We start from the raw sequence: 15,069 nt of genomic DNA, 5'->3' as shown, positions 1-15,069 counted from the left end.
CCTGTTTCTTTTGCAGGAAGATGTACATTCGTATACCCCTTATCCTCCCACACCCATCATTCAAATGGCATACCCTGTGGCTCAGTGCGTCAATCAGCCTAGAAGCCTAATTTGGTAGAGGAGCAAATACCAATAGTAAGATAGTTATATGAAATACCATATACAGTAAGAGCAACAGGCCTTGCCATATCAGGTCTGCCACAACAAACACACTCGTAACATATTCGTCGAGTGTATCGGTTCTGGCTTGCGGGACCGTTTTGACATCAATTGAATACGAAGAATAAACTTTAACTGGATGTATTGCGATGATTTTCAAGAGATAAAAGTCACATGTACTGTGCAAGTACACTTTCAGTTGACACTGTCACACACCTGCCATATCGGTACGTACATGTCAACGTACTCTATATCCACGTACACACAACTCTAGACGCCCTTATTACTACGCCCTTTCCAATTGCTAACCCATTAATCCAAGTTGTCTTTTTGATTGAACAACAACAATGCCAATAGAAATATTCCCGGAAGACCTAAGACCAAAAGAAAACGCCAGTCATAATGCATATGCAAGGTCCATGATGCAAGTCTTGTGATGAGAGAGAGAGATAAGGAAATGGATGCAGAGAGACGGAGCGAAAAAAAAAAGGAGAGACGGAGAGTCAAGGAAAAAGTCGTACACGGCTAGACAGCTAGCCCACACCACTCATTACACCACCGCTAGACCAACCAACACAGCCAGCATGCCGGTGATAGCAGCGAAACCAGCGCTGCTGACAGACCTCGAAGCAGCACTACTCTTCTTGGACTGTGTACCATCTGGCTTGATTACAGCATTGACACCTAGCTGGTTGCCAATGTTTGCAACGACAGCCTCACTATCCCGGACAGGGACGGTGATTTTGCCGGAGCCATCGGCGGTAGTGACGACAACGGTACTATCGACGACAGAAGATTCGCCAGTAACGTCATCGTACTTCATGCCGTTCCAAGTAACATCAGTTTGAGAGTCGGCGCCAGGGGCGGTCAGATAGGAAATGAAGACTTCCTTGTTTGCGTTGTCAGAGCCAAGGTTGAGGTTGAATGTAAAGCTGTTCTTGGTTGAAGAGGAAGCATTGACTTGCTTGGCGTTGATCATGGTGACAGACTGCAGCTTGTCATTTGCGTAGGCGCTGTAAACACGGATGCGACCGTCGTAGCCAGCACCAACATCGCTTGTGCTTTCAGCCTTGATCTGGGTAGTTCCGTTGCCGTTACCAATGATTTGGGCAATGGCAGCGTGGGCGTAGTACTGAGGGCGGACAAAGCTGGTGTCGCGGCCATACATGGGAATAGGTTGCCAAGCACTGGCGTTTGAGTTGTCGGTCATGTGCATTTGTACAGAAGAGATGCCGATGGTAGCGGCGTAGAGGAAAAAGTTCATGGTCCAGAGGGCAGCGCCAAAAACATCGCTGACAAAGGGCATACCAATAGGGCCTACGGAGCTCATTTCACGCAGGACATAGGGGAGGCCGGTTTTCAGGGCGATGCCGACTTGCTTCTCCCAGTACTTGAACTGGACGTTAGTGGTGTCGAGATCCATTAGTTCATCAAGAGTAAGAGGAGTTAGTGTAACTCCAATAACTGCAAATTGTTAATATAGCTGGCGGCTAGATGGGGGGATATGTTGACATACAATAGTAGTAGTCGTGCTGGTTCCAGGTAGCGAGGAAGTTGTCGCCATTCCTGCCTTCCATGATGCCATCGTCAACCAGCTGGGCAATCTCAAAGGTGGTGCCGATGGTAGAGGCAGTTGCAGGAGCCTCGAAAAAGGACGAGGGGAGGTTAGCATCCTTGAGCACGCGCTCGTAGACAACTTCACAGCGGTCGAGCCATTGGGTTGTGTATGTGCTTCCGCTCCATGCGCCAGCGCGGAACATGTTCTGCAGCCACAGGTCGGGCTCGTTGCCAACTTCGAACGAATACAACTTGACATTTTTCATACCATCAATGGCGCCCTTTGCCATGTCGGTGATGCGAGTTTCCCAGTCGCTCTCCATGTAAGCCATGTTGAGGCCGAAGGTGACGGGGGTATCCTTGGGGAACCGGTCCAGGGCAGTGAAATAGTTGGGACCAATAATCATGGAGTCAGCAGCCTTAGTGCCCTGTGCTTGCGAGTTCTTGTTGGCGTTCCATGCGAAGCGTTGGTTGTCTGCCTCGAAAAGCATGTAATCCTGTGTGTTTCCTCCGAGGCGGATGTGAGGGGGGGCGCCAGAGTAGTCTGCGAGGTTCTGTAGGAGTTTGACGGAAAACTGGTTAATCTGGTCACCACCAGTAAAGGAAAACAGGTTGGAGGGCTCGATGCCAAAACCAGCGAATGAAGGGTTGATGTAGTCGGAGGCATCTTTTGGGGCCTTTGTGTTTGGCGATATGGATAGGGACTGGGCTCTTGTGGTGGGGAGCGAGAGGAGGGCCACTGCGAGGGTGGTGGCTGTGGATCTTGGGGAAAACATGGTCACAGCGTGGGACCAAGGGCCTCAATGGCAGCCAACGAGTGGGCGGTGGTCGTGGACGAAGGGACAAGCGCGCAAAAACGAAAGACAGCAACAGGGGAGGCTGGGGCCAAAGGGTAAATTGTAAAAGCGTCGAGGTTAAAGTGCGGGCGGGAAGGAGGAGGAGGAGGAGGAGGAGGAGGAGGCAGCAGGAGGCATGCAAGACAGAAGCGGACGGACGGGCAGGCGGGAGGCCGGGGGCGGAGGAGCAGGCTTATCAGAGCAAGAAGGCACTATGTTTGGATGTAAGTAGGTAAGCGGTTAGAGGGCTGTAAAGGCAATTGATTGCACTTGACATGCGTCACCCCCAAACTGGAACCCAGCCGCGACGCCGGGCCCAAGCCAGAGAAGTACCGCCTTTGACGAGCATGACATCACGACGCGCCCTCGTTGACGCCGGCCGAAACAGCAGCGGAGAGCGAGGCCCAGTGCGAGACGCCGGCCAAGTGGGCCCCGAGTAGTGGTGTTGCGCGTTGTGCTGGGGAAGAGAAGAAAAATCCGCGTCAGCTCTGGGCGACATGGTGGACCTTGGCCATGCCTCGGATCTGCAGAGCCGCCAATCTGACGCGCCATCTGCCCTGATCCGCCCGCTGCTTGCTCATTGATGGCGTGCAGCCCGCCTGCTTATCGTCGTGGGTTCCAGGTCTGCTCCGACGTGGGATATGCGAGCATGTGTGCTGTGAAGAGATTTTTCTTTTCTTTTCTTTTCGTCCCATCTGGTTTCCAGCTTGTCCCCCCTCTTCGTCATGGAGTGCGCACTGCCTTGGTTGTGTTTCCCAAGCGGGTGGAAAAGGCTTGATTTTATTGCCTAGCCCGGTTCCTGCTCATGCACCACTCGCTCCTTCCGACTGCAGTTGCCCCCCACTTTCCACGCTGCGCTTTGCACTTTCCGCTTTAGCCACCAGCCACTAGCCACCATCTGCATGCAGACAAACACCAGCCACCTGTTTCTGCCAACTCGTCTCTTTTCGTCATGACCACTTGATATCATCACCAACGTCTTGTTCTTGTTTTACTCACCTACGTACCCTATTTGGCTATCCGTACATCCAAGACCCTGGACGAACAAATCCTCCAATGCCTTGCTCCAGTCCTTCGTCCGGATACGCACTGCTTTATAATGCCCACTAGTGCCCTCCTCCCGTCCAACCATTCAGCCGTCCAGTTGCGCATGTGGCTGCCTCAGTTCCCTCTGCTGCTCCTAGCCCCCTGCACCCTATTATAGTAACATCCCGAGTCGTGCCACAACCACCAGAGTCGGATGCTGCGGATGCCTCTGGCACAGACGTTTCACCTTTAGCCATCCGTAGACCCCGCTATCGTTCTCACTCGCTTATACCAGATCTAGGCCCAGGTCGAGAGCCTTGATGCGTTTTCCATGATGCGCTTCCTTTTTGCTCGCTCAAATAAACGTTGTGCGGCGAAAGTTAAAATCGCGCGAGGGTGCAGCATGGGAAAAGCTTGTTTCTGACGCTTCTGGTAATCTGCTTGCTGCTCAAAGTTTAAATAGCATCGCCCCAATATGTTGAATATTGAGTCCTTTTCTCCCTGCAATTACGACATATAGATTGACATAAAGGAGTATACACAATCTGGGGTTTTCACAGGCTGATTTACTGGTGTTTTTATATACACGCACACTGCCTGTCTTTTCTTCCACCCAAATATCTACCAACTCCCACGACAAAGTCCTCGCTCTCACCCCCTGCCTAGGTAGCCAAGACACAAGCCTTGCTACAACTTCCCCTTGAGCAAATTAGCGATCATCTCGCGTCCCGTAATCACCGTCGTGCGCCACAAGGTCGGGAAATCCAAGGTACTCGTAAAAGCTATTAACAGAAATCAAACAGTCAGCCACAACTTTCCCGAACAAAAGTTTATTCCTCCTTGGCCCAGTCTTTGGAAATAGGGGGAAGGACGGCAGGAAGAAACTTACTATCAGCATATCCGAATCCCAACATGGGTGGAATCCATCCCCTCGCATACTCGAGCGCAAAGCACTCTCCGTCCATCTTGTACTGCTTCACCTCGCCGCGGCGAAGATGGTGCACGCTACCCTGAGGATACCTATTTTCCATCGTTCGTCAGCAAAACCACTCATACTAACAACACTTAAAACCGCTCCTTCCTTCCACCCAACAACAACAACAACAACAAACAACAAGAAACTCACCTCTCGGCCTCATAAACCCCCTTACCCGGCGCATACGCCAACTGCTCGCCCTTGAGAATATGAAAATAATCATCCGCAGTATGCCGTCCCGTATGCCCCTCTGTGCCCACGGGCGTCCCAAACACAATCAGATACTCCGTCACACTCGCATGTATAATATACATGGCCCCCATTGCGCCCCCTGCATTATTAAACACCCACTCCTCATCGAGATTAACATGCTGCGGGTGCGACGCCGACAGCGAGTCGACAATGTAGGATACGACGGCCGCGGTATCGTTGCCGTGGCGCTCAATTGCCGAGAGACTGAGTGCGTGCAGCGACTCCGGCGTGAAGATGTAGAAGGACTCGAGACGGGACTCGAGCGTGTAGAAGAGCGTCGTTAGGGCGCCTAGCACCAGCGAGAGCGTGAGTAGGAGGTGCATTGTCCGCGAGCGGGTTTCGCCGTGACCGCGAAATAAATTAGAAGAAACAAAAAAAGGTGAGGATTACAATGGAAAAGAGTGTAGACTAGTTATCGCATTCCGCTTCTTCATCAGTTGTAAAAGAGAATCTTTATGGGCAGTTTTATCCCGTACAAAATAACAAATGTGCACGCACCCTCCCCCCCCCCCGGTCTTACAAACAGAGTGAGAAAATGTCCGGATGAGGAGGCCCAGAGCCCGGAACCCCGGAATGCTCCACTTGCTCAATGGCCTGTTCAAATCAACCCACACATCCCATGCCTGTCCTTCCCGTCCTTCCGTCTTCCGAGAGAGAGAGAGAGCTGAACACCCCTTTTAATCGAAGTCTTTCATTCGCTAATCACTTACTAACATAATATCCGTATACACGATTTTTCTCATTGGACCACACACAGCATTAGCCAAGCCCAATTTTTAAAGGGGTAGTAGGGCAAGGTAAATACGGTAAATACGGTTACAATACAGACCGTACGCCCAAATAAAAAAAGGGGTATATATTATAAATCGCGAAAAACAACAACTTGTGAAACTAGTATAAACTGCTTTACTCGCAATAACCAATGTTGGAATCAATTAGGACTCGACTTTGAGTCCTACTGATCCGCGACACTGATTGGTCGACACGAGCACTGGCAAAGGCGTCGTCACCGCCTATTGGCCCGTGCGCGGAGGTACTGTAGATACTCAACACGATAACAGATACAATCAATCAATCCGCTTCCTCACTATAGTATTTGCAGCTGCAAGTTGATTCACCACGTGCACCTTTATCGTGCCAACAACCAAAATAAAAAGAAAGGGAGAGGGATAACAGAAATATGTTTTGAAAGAAAAAAGGTCCAAAGTAGAGATCAAAAACAAAAACATGCAACTTCTCCCTTGAAATTAACAAGACAACAACAAAAAAACCCGCTTTATAAATCCGCTTTGGACATGTTACTTACCCCCCATAAAAGATTTCTTTCCTCCCAGATCCGCTATTCATTAACATTATAAACTCCGCAAAAGATGATTGAATCCTCCTTCAAACAAACAAAAAGATTGCCCAAAAAACTTATCATCAAGTCCCTCCAAATACACCTGTTTTGTTTTCCTCTTCCCGTTCCTCATCAGACACACCAGACGTGAGATCAAATCCAAAAAGATCCAAACGTCACCACCCCCCAATAAACGACAAAAAACTATCCACCATGGTAATCCAATCCTGCCCATTCAGCGTCCCCGCCCTCCTCTTCTCCCAAAGCCCTTCAACCATCTTACTAAGAAACACCCTCGCCTTCTCCCCCGCCTCACTCGTCCCATCGTTCCGTACAAGTTGTACCATACCCCCTGCATGCTTCTCACTCAGATCAATCTTAAAACTTGCATCGCCATCCGGCGGACAATACAGCTCCTCTCTTGATCCCGCCGCCGGCCCGATAATGCCCGGTGCAAGTTGAACCAAATGCCCGTGAATCAGCACGCTTTGTCCGTGGCTCTTCTTGGGCTTGAACAGCGAGCCCCGCACGGATAAGGCGATGAGACGGAGGAGCCCTGCGCCTTCTCCTAGCCGGATGATCCAGTCCCGGAACGCTTCGTACATCATGCGGAATTCTACCTTGATGACCCAGAGATTGTAGCTGTAGAATATCGCAAGTGCTTCTGAGCGTACGAGCCGGGAGACGGAGGCGAGCGGGTGTTGCATCTCGCCGTTGAAGGTCGAGATGCAGTATACGAGCGGTTTGTCGACGACGAGGTTTTCGCAGCAGCGGTAGATTTGGTGTCGGATTTCGGGGGGCAGCGTGATAAAGGTAAGAGGATCGTGCGTGGTGTCGGTGGGCAGCGGTTGCCCGATATCGGTCGGGGTTGTCTGGACGTCTTCGGCGGGTTCGATGTCTTCGACGGGTTCGGCGTTCTCGACGGGTTGGATGTTTTCGATATTCTCAATATGCACTGTTTCCGACTTGTCCTTGTGCATCGCAATATGTGCCGCCCACTCTGCCTGCAGTACGCTGGCACCATCAAACTGCGTGCGGTTGACGCTGTTGTTTCTCGAATGCGGGGGTGACAGTGCATAGTCTTCCATGTGCTCGTCGTCTGGTCTCTCTTCCGCATACAGCCGCAGCCCTTCGAGGCGCGTGGCCTCGGGCAAGCCCAGCGCACTGCATCCAAGTGAATGGTCGGGCGTTGAGGGGACAGACGTTGCCCGGCTTTCCAGACCATGGTCGTCATCGAGCTCGCTCCCATCGCCCAGCCCGTCCGTGCCGTCCGAACCCGAGTCCGTGTCCGAGTCCATGTCAACGTCGGCGTGCTCGTCATGGCACAGTCGGTATCGCGGAATCTTTTGCGGCAACTGCTGTGAGGGCGAGTTGGGCGAGGGCAGCTGGGTAGCGGATCGTTTGCTCGATGTGCGTACAATGGTGCCGTTGGGGCCCATCTTCCTCCCTCTCCGCTGCTCGGATGCGCCGTCATCGCCGCTGGCGCTCAATTCCGCCGCGGCGTCACAGTATCCACAGGGCGGCGTTTGGACGCTGGTATCGAGAGACTGGAGCTTGGGCGAGCGCGCCTTCATGGCTTCGGCGTCTTCGGGTGGTGTTTGGCCTGTAACGGAGTACCTGCGTTGGGTGACCATGACGACAAGAACAGAAGAGGAAGAAGGAAGAAACAGCAGCGATCAGAGGAGGGTGAGAGCAGGCTGATAGGGGCGCAATAAGTGAATGGTACGTGGAATGCAACGGCAGGCTCCAGCAAAGTCTTTCGCTGGGCGTGAGCTGGCAAGGCGGACGATTGGCTTCAGCAGGCCGTCGACGCGTTGCTGGGCGAGACTTGCGGGGTGCGTTAGGTAGCGTTGCGGATGCGGACCGAGTGGGGAGACACCACTTTTTTTTTATCGATTAGGCGGATTCGGGATGAAAGGGTAAAAGAATTGGGGATGGATCACGAGGGAGGGGGGGGGTTGAAGCGATGCAAGGCTACGTAGGCGAAAGCAAAAAAAGGCCTTGCAATGGTGCAACAGTGCAGCAGCAGCAGGCGTACAACGAGCGTAGGCAGTGGGCAACCAACAACGACAGTGTTGGACGAGAAGGGGTGAACAATCAGGGAGCAAGGAGATGAAGACGCGACAGGTTTGGCAACTGGGTCAGCGATACCGTCGGCAGTGCGTGTTTCATGACACCGCAATTTGTCGTGAAGCCTGCCAGCACTGCCCACTACCAAGCTCCACCGCTAATCTCTCGTGTAATCTTCTTACCCTTCTTTGCTTTTGCCATGATAAGCCCATGGACCCCCGGCACCACGTGCTACTTTACATATTACGATCCGCGTCAGCGACTACATATCTTCGGGGCATTTTCCATCTCGACTCGATACTCGTACCCCCCCCCCCCCACTCCCGGCTTCATGCTCTACTGCCATTGCGACGCTGCCACACACAATTGCTGCTGAAACGCCTCATGCTCACACCATTCGACTACGCCAATACACTTGTCGCGTCAAGAGCCTTCCAATTTATCTCTTACAAACGTCATCACTCACAATAAGCAACGGTTCAGGAGAGCTGTAAGCATTTGTGTCACCACTTTGTTTCCTTGTAACCCCACAGTAACGAGTGTAATCTAAAATATGTATGAAAAGAAACCTGTGCAAGAGAGAAAAAAAAACTCCCCACTAGGTAGGCCCTGTTGGAGGACACTACACAAAGCCAGCATCTCCTAGCTTGCATCTTACCCCTCAAAAGTCACCTGTTGAACCGGTGCTTTACTGTTTGTTCACGATCAATCCTACCCCACCAACTAAAACTACCTTACATGCCACCCTTCTTCTCCTCCGTCATATGGGGCTCTCTCACCATGATATCCATGGGAATATTCTTTCCACCCCTCTGAAGGTTAACCCTTCTCGTCACCTGGAAGCCAAACTTGCGGTAGATCGGGGGGTTAGCCTCGTTACTCGACTCCAAGTAACACGGCCTGCCCTCACGATCCGCCAGCTTCGTGACGTGCTCAATGAGCTTGCGAGCATGGCCCTTTCCACGCCCACTAGGCCTAGTGCCAATGTATACCAAGTACCAGGCCTCGAGTTCTCGATCGCCGAGCGTGGTATGCATCGTGTCGTGGAGAAGGGGGATGAACTCGCCAAAGAAGCGACGCTTGCCTTCAGCCGACAGGCGGAAGTTCAGGCGCCACATGCCAGAGCGGAATATGGTGAGATAGTCATCCATGTTCTGGCCTGGTGGCATCCTATAGAAATGTACATGTAAGCCTGATGATCCCTTGCAAAATTGGTACCAAAATGTTTGATTAATTGATGAACTTACCACAGCGCAACTGCTTCAAAGTCTCCAACCGTAGTCACCATTCCCTTGAGGATGTGAGCATACGTGATGTATTCGAGAATCTCGACATGCAAAGCAAACTTTCGCTCTTCAGTCCAGTGGGCAAGGTCAGGTACATCGACAAAGTACCTGACCACCTCATCCTGGTTAAAGGCCTCGGCCAGACAACGAGCAGCTTGCTTGTACTCGGCAAGGGTCACGACACGGACATCATGCGTAAGCGGAGGCAAGGCAGGAGCGGTGGGCTTTTGCTTCACAATCTTGATGCTACCAGGGACTTCATTGGCCCTGATCGTGGCAGACTTCAAGTTGGAGGATTTTGCTTCTCCTGCAAAACTACAGCCGACTGGCGTAATGGGCGACAAGGTTTTCGCCATGATTGCGGTTTCGTGGGTAAGCTTCTACTAGTATTCAAATGGGATCTGCCGCTTCGTTTGGTAATTGGGACAGTCGTGGAATAAGCCACCGTGAAGTGTTCCCCGCAGGGCTAAGTTATCAGGCTCGTCGAAAGGTTGGGGGGTTAGTCACTTGAACCACAGTGTGTCTAGAAAGAAACCTGGAGTTCAAACAACGCTACTAGATGGATATAATTAGTCTGGTTGTGGATGATATGGGTCGTCGTGGGCTGAGCAGGAGCCTTGACCGTAGATTGCCTGCCATTATGGTATACCTTTTCTCGACTTCCTAGCTGATGGTGTTTAGGTATGAGCAGGACGATTTAAATCTCCTGTATGGACTTTGGAGAGCTGCGATCTCGAGACAGTTTCGACTCGAGATGGGTAGCGTAGAGAGGTAAAAGCTTGACGCAGATCAACCGACATCAATGGGTGAGGCTCGATGAGCTCCCTTTTGAATTCAGTGTTGCTGGTAGAAAGGGGACCCGAGCGACGGGATCTTCCTGCACCGATAGTATACGTGTTGGGTTATCGATGTATCAAGCCCGTGTACGTGGACTGGTGTCCGTTGATGTATGGCTGGCCCAAGGCGTGCGAGTTGCTTTTTACTCGTTGAGGGGGCTGTCACAAGAGCACTGACAGCACAGCTGTACGATGCTTGGCCAACGTCGAGCCGCAGCAGCAGTGTGTCGTGAGAATGTCCGGTTGCAGCCGAAGGCGTGTATCGTGGGGGTATTGCAGTAGTCACTCAAGCGTGCTTGACGTGAGATGACGAGCAATGATTGACTTGCTCCAGTGGTAGTAGACGTAATGCCTCTTCAACAAGAGCCAGAGATGGGGGGACATCAGCATACTGATATAGTTCCACGGCTACCCCCCATCTGTGGAGCACCCCAGCATCCTCGGGTCGAGGCCAAGGTCATGCTTCACCTATGCCGAGCAGCATCTAGTCATTACGGAACCATCTGCCTGGCTACTAAGCGTCTTTCCGTTATCATTCGTCTTGTGACCTCAGCTGCATGTCGGCCCGATGCGGCTCAACGCGTACATTATGTGTGCACGTATTTGCTCATTTTCATTGCTTTGCTTTGTTATTTACATGCGATCAGCGGTGGAATGAGGAGCGCAAGTGATGTGGCATTGACAGTGGCGTATGTACTGTGAGCATCTGTGGGGATGAAGAGGAAGCATGGTAGCGCTGACCTCGGCTGGACCTCCCGGAGTAGGCAATTTCAGAGCCATCATCCAGCCCGGTAGATCATTGAAATTCCCCATTACTCTATACCCAGCAGTTCAACGCAAGATCAGACTCGTATCGGCATAGATTAGGCTGCCAGTCATTCTGCTAGGCAAAGCTAAACAGCCAGAGGCGCTGCTAGTGGCTGGTTAACATGACCAAGCTTGCGACGACACAACGATAAGAGAGGGGTAGTAGATGCTGATGTACGCACGATAAAGCCAGATGAGTAATTGGCGTGGGGTCTATGAAAATGCAAACCATTGATGACGGGGATATTATCGGAAACTTGATATCTATGGGCGCCGAGCCTGCATGCATGCGTCGCCTCACTTCGGAGCCCGGTGTGGTCTAACGCGGAACCTTAGATTCGACACGGACGATTGGTCTCGGAATTTGCGACTGTGCTCACTTGCAATACTGCCCACTTCACAGAGCGCAGTCCACCACTGCCTTTTACATACGCCGAATCTCCGTCTCTCCCATATACTTCTCCAGTCCGGAGTCGAGGTGGTTCCACCACTCGAACAGCATACTCTCACAGATGAGCTTGAACCATGGTGTGAACTTGAGCGACTTGTCCTGGAACATGGCCTTTAGATCCTCTTGGGATACCCATTTTGAATCCCGGACTTCATTGGGGTTGATGTCAAGGTCGACATCGGCCTTCATGAACAAGATGTAGTCAACTAAAACGGTTGTGAGTACTCGTCCGCGACGCCGTTGGTGCCCCTTGACATTAGAAAAACTTACTCTCATGCTCGCCCCAAACGCCATCACTGGGCGACTTGTAGTGTATCCGCGTAAGAAACTTGAAGTCGTCAATAGGCACCTGCTCGGACTTGATACCAAGCTCATGGTGGAGCTTGCGTACTGCTGCGCGACGCACACCCTGAACCGACTCTTCAAGTCCGACACCCGTCTCTCCAGGTATGCCTAGCGGGTGTGAGCAGCATGTGTTTGTCCACATGTCTGGGAACGTGATTTTCTCGGTCGCACGTTGCTGGAGAAGTAGACGGTTTTTGGAATCGAAGAGGAAGACGGAGAATGCACGATGGAGGAGGCCTTTGTCGATGTTCTCCATGAGATGGCCTGTCTATATCAGCAATGCCCAGAATTACACAATTGGTCGTTCTCAGTCGCCTTGCCCCTTGGGCTATGCTGTGCGCAAACACTTACACAGTTTCTTGGTCGCGCTACCAATGGGCAAGTCGTCATTGTCCAAGACAATGCACACCTCGTCCATCAGCCGTATCTGCTCCTCATCGTAGCCTTGCAGCGCATTGTCATTTGTGGCAGAGTTGTGCGATCCTCCGATGAGGGAAGTGTTTACTTCGGGAAATAGGCGCAGGACATTTTCTGCAGTAATCACGGGGTGCTGAGTGACCGTCTCGACAGTGCTCATGATTGCGATCTGGAGGGAGTAAAAAAACAACGAGGATTGAGACGTGGCGATTGATCCCCGAAAGTCGAGAGAGGGGCGGTATACTTAGGCCCACCTGAGAAAGCGCGCGCCTCAGGGTCCAAGCTCACGTGCCCATCTTCGCCGCGGCAGTGACTTGTGGTTGGTTCGTTGGTCAGTCGGTATTTTGCTCGATTCGGTCAGTCGGTCAACGCACAACTTGGGATGAGCAGATACTACAAATGCGGTCTGGTCTTAACATTGCTCATTGCTCATCATTTCTATGTATCCTGCCAGCTGCCCATAGGCCTATCTGCAGGTATCAAAAAACTAAAAAACTCTGTAACTTTTCCGTGGCCGGAACAAATGTAAAACCACTCCAGAAAGAAGACTACCAGAAACGACTAACTCCGGATATCCCATATATACAAACGACCCGTACTTATGATACGGTCACGGTCTTGTTCTTCTTAGCGGCAGGTACCTCGGCCTGCGCATCTGCAGTCGCCTCGAGCTCCCTCTTCTCGTTGACACTGTTCAGCTCGGCCTCGACTTGGGCGAATTTGGCCTTCTCCTCCTCCGTCATACCGGGCAGAAGTGGCACTTCCTCGGTAGCATGAAGGTTGTTATGGTACGTACGGATGATGGAGTCAGTGTCGTCTAGCGCAATCTTGCGGATATCGGCAATTGCCTTGATCTTAGCAGTGCACTCCTTGTATTGTGCCTCAGTCATCTGCAGACCAAGCTGCTCGGCACGGCTCTTGATCGCGTTCCATCCAGTAAGCCTGCTGGCAAAGTGCACGTAGCGGGACATGCCGAAATCCTGAGGGTTGATAATTTCGTACGTCGAGGGGTTGTTCAGGATGGCTTTGGCGTGAATACCAGCCTTGTGGGTGAAGGCGCAGAACCCAGTAATGTAGTTCTGAGATATGAGTCAGTGGCGTGTCCAAATTGCTTCTACTTCGGAGATGGCACTTACGTTGAAAGGAATGTTGACTTCAACGAGATCGGCAACCAGGTCCTCAACCTCCTTGAGCGCCTTGATGTTGTACTTGCTGGTGACGTATTCGCGGTCGGCCACAATCATGCGAGCCATCAGACCTCCGAGGGGAGTAATACCGTTGCGCTCGCCAATGCCAAGTACAGAGGTGTCAATGTGCGTAGCTCCTGCCTCCAGCGCGCAGAATGCGTTGGCAATAGCACAGCCAGAGTCATTATGGAAATGCGTCTCAATGTCGCAGGAAACGACGCCACGCAGAGTGCGGACCAAGTCGTACACTTGACGGGGAGATGCGCAGCCAACGGTGTCGGCAATACCAACACGGTCGACGCCAACCTTGTCGACGGCACTGTAGATGGAGAGAAGATCCACAAGGTCTGATCGGAACGAGTCCTCGGAACTAAAGCGGATCTCCTTGCCCTTGCTCTTGACAAACTCAATAACCTCAAGTGCCGTGTTCTTGATATATGTCATGTCCTTGCCGTGGCTGTGCTCGCGGAGGTATGCTGAGGTTCCAATGACGACATCGAGACCGTCGACACCCGTCTCAACAGCGATTCTGGCATCGTCCATGTGGCATCTTACGTGGGTGAGGATCTTGGCTTTCAACTGCAAAATTATCAGCGTGCGACCTCGCTACCAGAATATTTGTAAAACGTACTCCGAGCTTGCACAGAGCCTCGCAGTCCCTTCTTGACTGCTCGGAAGCAGCGGGACTGGTAACTTCGATGTCTGGAATTTGATTAGCCTGGGAAATTTGCAGGCCAAGTGCCGCGGAGTAATTTCTTACAGTCAACACCAAAGTTGTCGAGGGCTTTGGCAATCTTGATCTTGGCCTCAAGATCGAAGTAGGCATTGGCAAACTGCTCTCCTTCTCTCAGTGTGCTCTCTATGCGAATAAAGTCAGTTGTGCTCTGGTATAGTGCTCAATTGCAAAACTTCGAATATCGACGCGTGCGCATCGGGTGGCGGTGAAGGTTGGCATTCTGAACGCACCGATAATCTTGAATCGCCCAACATTTGACAGGAAGTCGCCAACAGGTTGGTAAGGACTCCTGTGTGATGGGTGAGGGTTCTGCTTGGTCTGGACACCGGTGAAGCCTTCCTTGCTGCGAGGTGCACCGTTGGTGCCGTTGGCTTGGCCGTTGGTGGTTTCTTCTGTGGGGGGGCACATTTTGGAAAATTGAAGTGTATTGTAGAGTGTTGGAGGAGTGGTGGGCAAAGAGCAGTATTTGAAGGCCGGGCAGCTGCTTCCAAGGTGAGTCAATGACAAAAATCTGCTGCGTTGAGCGATGATGAAAAGCGTCAGAGCCGGGATCGGGCCTGTAGCTGTGCTAGGCCGGCTTCGCTGATGATGTGGGGTTGAGCGACCAACGGGAGCAGTCCCCTTTGATGCACGGGAAGCGGAGTACAGCCATTTTTTTCCCGCTCCCAGTCTATCCCATGCTCCACAAACCTGGAGAAATTGGACCAAGACTCCAAACGTGGTTTCCGCAGGTGAGTCAAGCAATGGGACTCTGGCAATTTGCAATCCACCCTGACTCAACGCTCTCTC

At 51.9% G+C, this 15,069-nt stretch overlaps 7 protein-coding genes across 7 annotated transcripts; all 7 read right to left on the bottom strand.

The window, feature by feature from the left end:
* Positions 1 to 709: 709 nt before the first annotated feature.
* COCCADRAFT_101565 (glycoside hydrolase family 79 protein) lies at positions 710 to 2,492 on the bottom strand (the record flags this gene model as incomplete). The annotated part of the gene is made up of 2 exons (XM_007716197.1): positions 710 to 1,623; positions 1,676 to 2,492. 2 exons carry the CDS (start codon positions 2,490 to 2,492, stop codon positions 710 to 712), a joined length of 1,731 nt encoding a protein of 576 aa, XP_007714387.1.
* Positions 2,493 to 2,832: 340 nt separating this feature from the next.
* On the bottom strand, positions 2,833 to 3,051 carry COCCADRAFT_101570 (uncharacterized protein; the record flags this gene model as incomplete). The annotated part of the gene is made up of 1 exon (XM_007716196.1): positions 2,833 to 3,051. One exon carries the CDS (start codon positions 3,049 to 3,051, stop codon positions 2,833 to 2,835), a length of 219 nt encoding a protein of 72 aa, XP_007714386.1.
* A 1,214-nt stretch (positions 3,052 to 4,265) lies between these two features.
* On the bottom strand, positions 4,266 to 5,129 carry COCCADRAFT_101593 (uncharacterized protein; the record flags this gene model as incomplete). The annotated part of the gene is made up of 3 exons (XM_007716195.1): positions 4,266 to 4,360; positions 4,468 to 4,598; positions 4,705 to 5,129. 3 exons carry the CDS (start codon positions 5,127 to 5,129, stop codon positions 4,266 to 4,268), a joined length of 651 nt encoding a protein of 216 aa, XP_007714385.1.
* Positions 5,130 to 6,321: 1,192 nt separating this feature from the next.
* COCCADRAFT_6770 (uncharacterized protein) lies at positions 6,322 to 7,779 on the bottom strand (the record flags this gene model as incomplete). The annotated part of the gene is made up of 1 exon (XM_007716175.1): positions 6,322 to 7,779. The coding sequence occupies one exon, from the start codon at positions 7,777 to 7,779 to the stop codon at positions 6,322 to 6,324; it is 1,458 nt and encodes a 485-aa protein (XP_007714365.1).
* A 1,170-nt stretch (positions 7,780 to 8,949) lies between these two features.
* On the bottom strand, positions 8,950 to 9,857 carry COCCADRAFT_101623 (uncharacterized protein; the record flags this gene model as incomplete). The annotated part of the gene is made up of 2 exons (XM_007716194.1): positions 8,950 to 9,385; positions 9,463 to 9,857. 2 exons carry the CDS (start codon positions 9,855 to 9,857, stop codon positions 8,950 to 8,952), a joined length of 831 nt encoding a protein of 276 aa, XP_007714384.1.
* Positions 9,858 to 11,568: 1,711 nt separating this feature from the next.
* On the bottom strand, positions 11,569 to 12,517 carry COCCADRAFT_38562 (uncharacterized protein; the record flags this gene model as incomplete). The annotated part of the gene is made up of 3 exons (XM_007716193.1): positions 11,569 to 11,801; positions 11,866 to 12,204; positions 12,292 to 12,517. 3 exons carry the CDS (start codon positions 12,515 to 12,517, stop codon positions 11,569 to 11,571), a joined length of 798 nt encoding a protein of 265 aa, XP_007714383.1.
* Positions 12,518 to 12,956: 439 nt separating this feature from the next.
* Positions 12,957 to 14,688, bottom strand: COCCADRAFT_101614 (uncharacterized protein; the record flags this gene model as incomplete). Its single annotated transcript, XM_007716192.1, has 5 exons — positions 12,957 to 13,436; positions 13,494 to 14,123; positions 14,176 to 14,246; positions 14,305 to 14,403; positions 14,511 to 14,688. 5 exons carry the CDS (start codon positions 14,686 to 14,688, stop codon positions 12,957 to 12,959), a joined length of 1,458 nt encoding a protein of 485 aa, XP_007714382.1.
* Between the last annotated feature and the right edge of the window lie 381 nt (positions 14,689 to 15,069).

This window comes from Bipolaris zeicola (assembly GCF_000523435.1).
Source record: "Bipolaris zeicola 26-R-13 unplaced genomic scaffold scaffold_130, whole genome shotgun sequence".
Taxonomy (NCBI): domain Eukaryota; kingdom Fungi; phylum Ascomycota; class Dothideomycetes; order Pleosporales; family Pleosporaceae; genus Bipolaris; species Bipolaris zeicola.
This window is presented reverse-complemented; position numbering and strand designations above follow the sequence as displayed.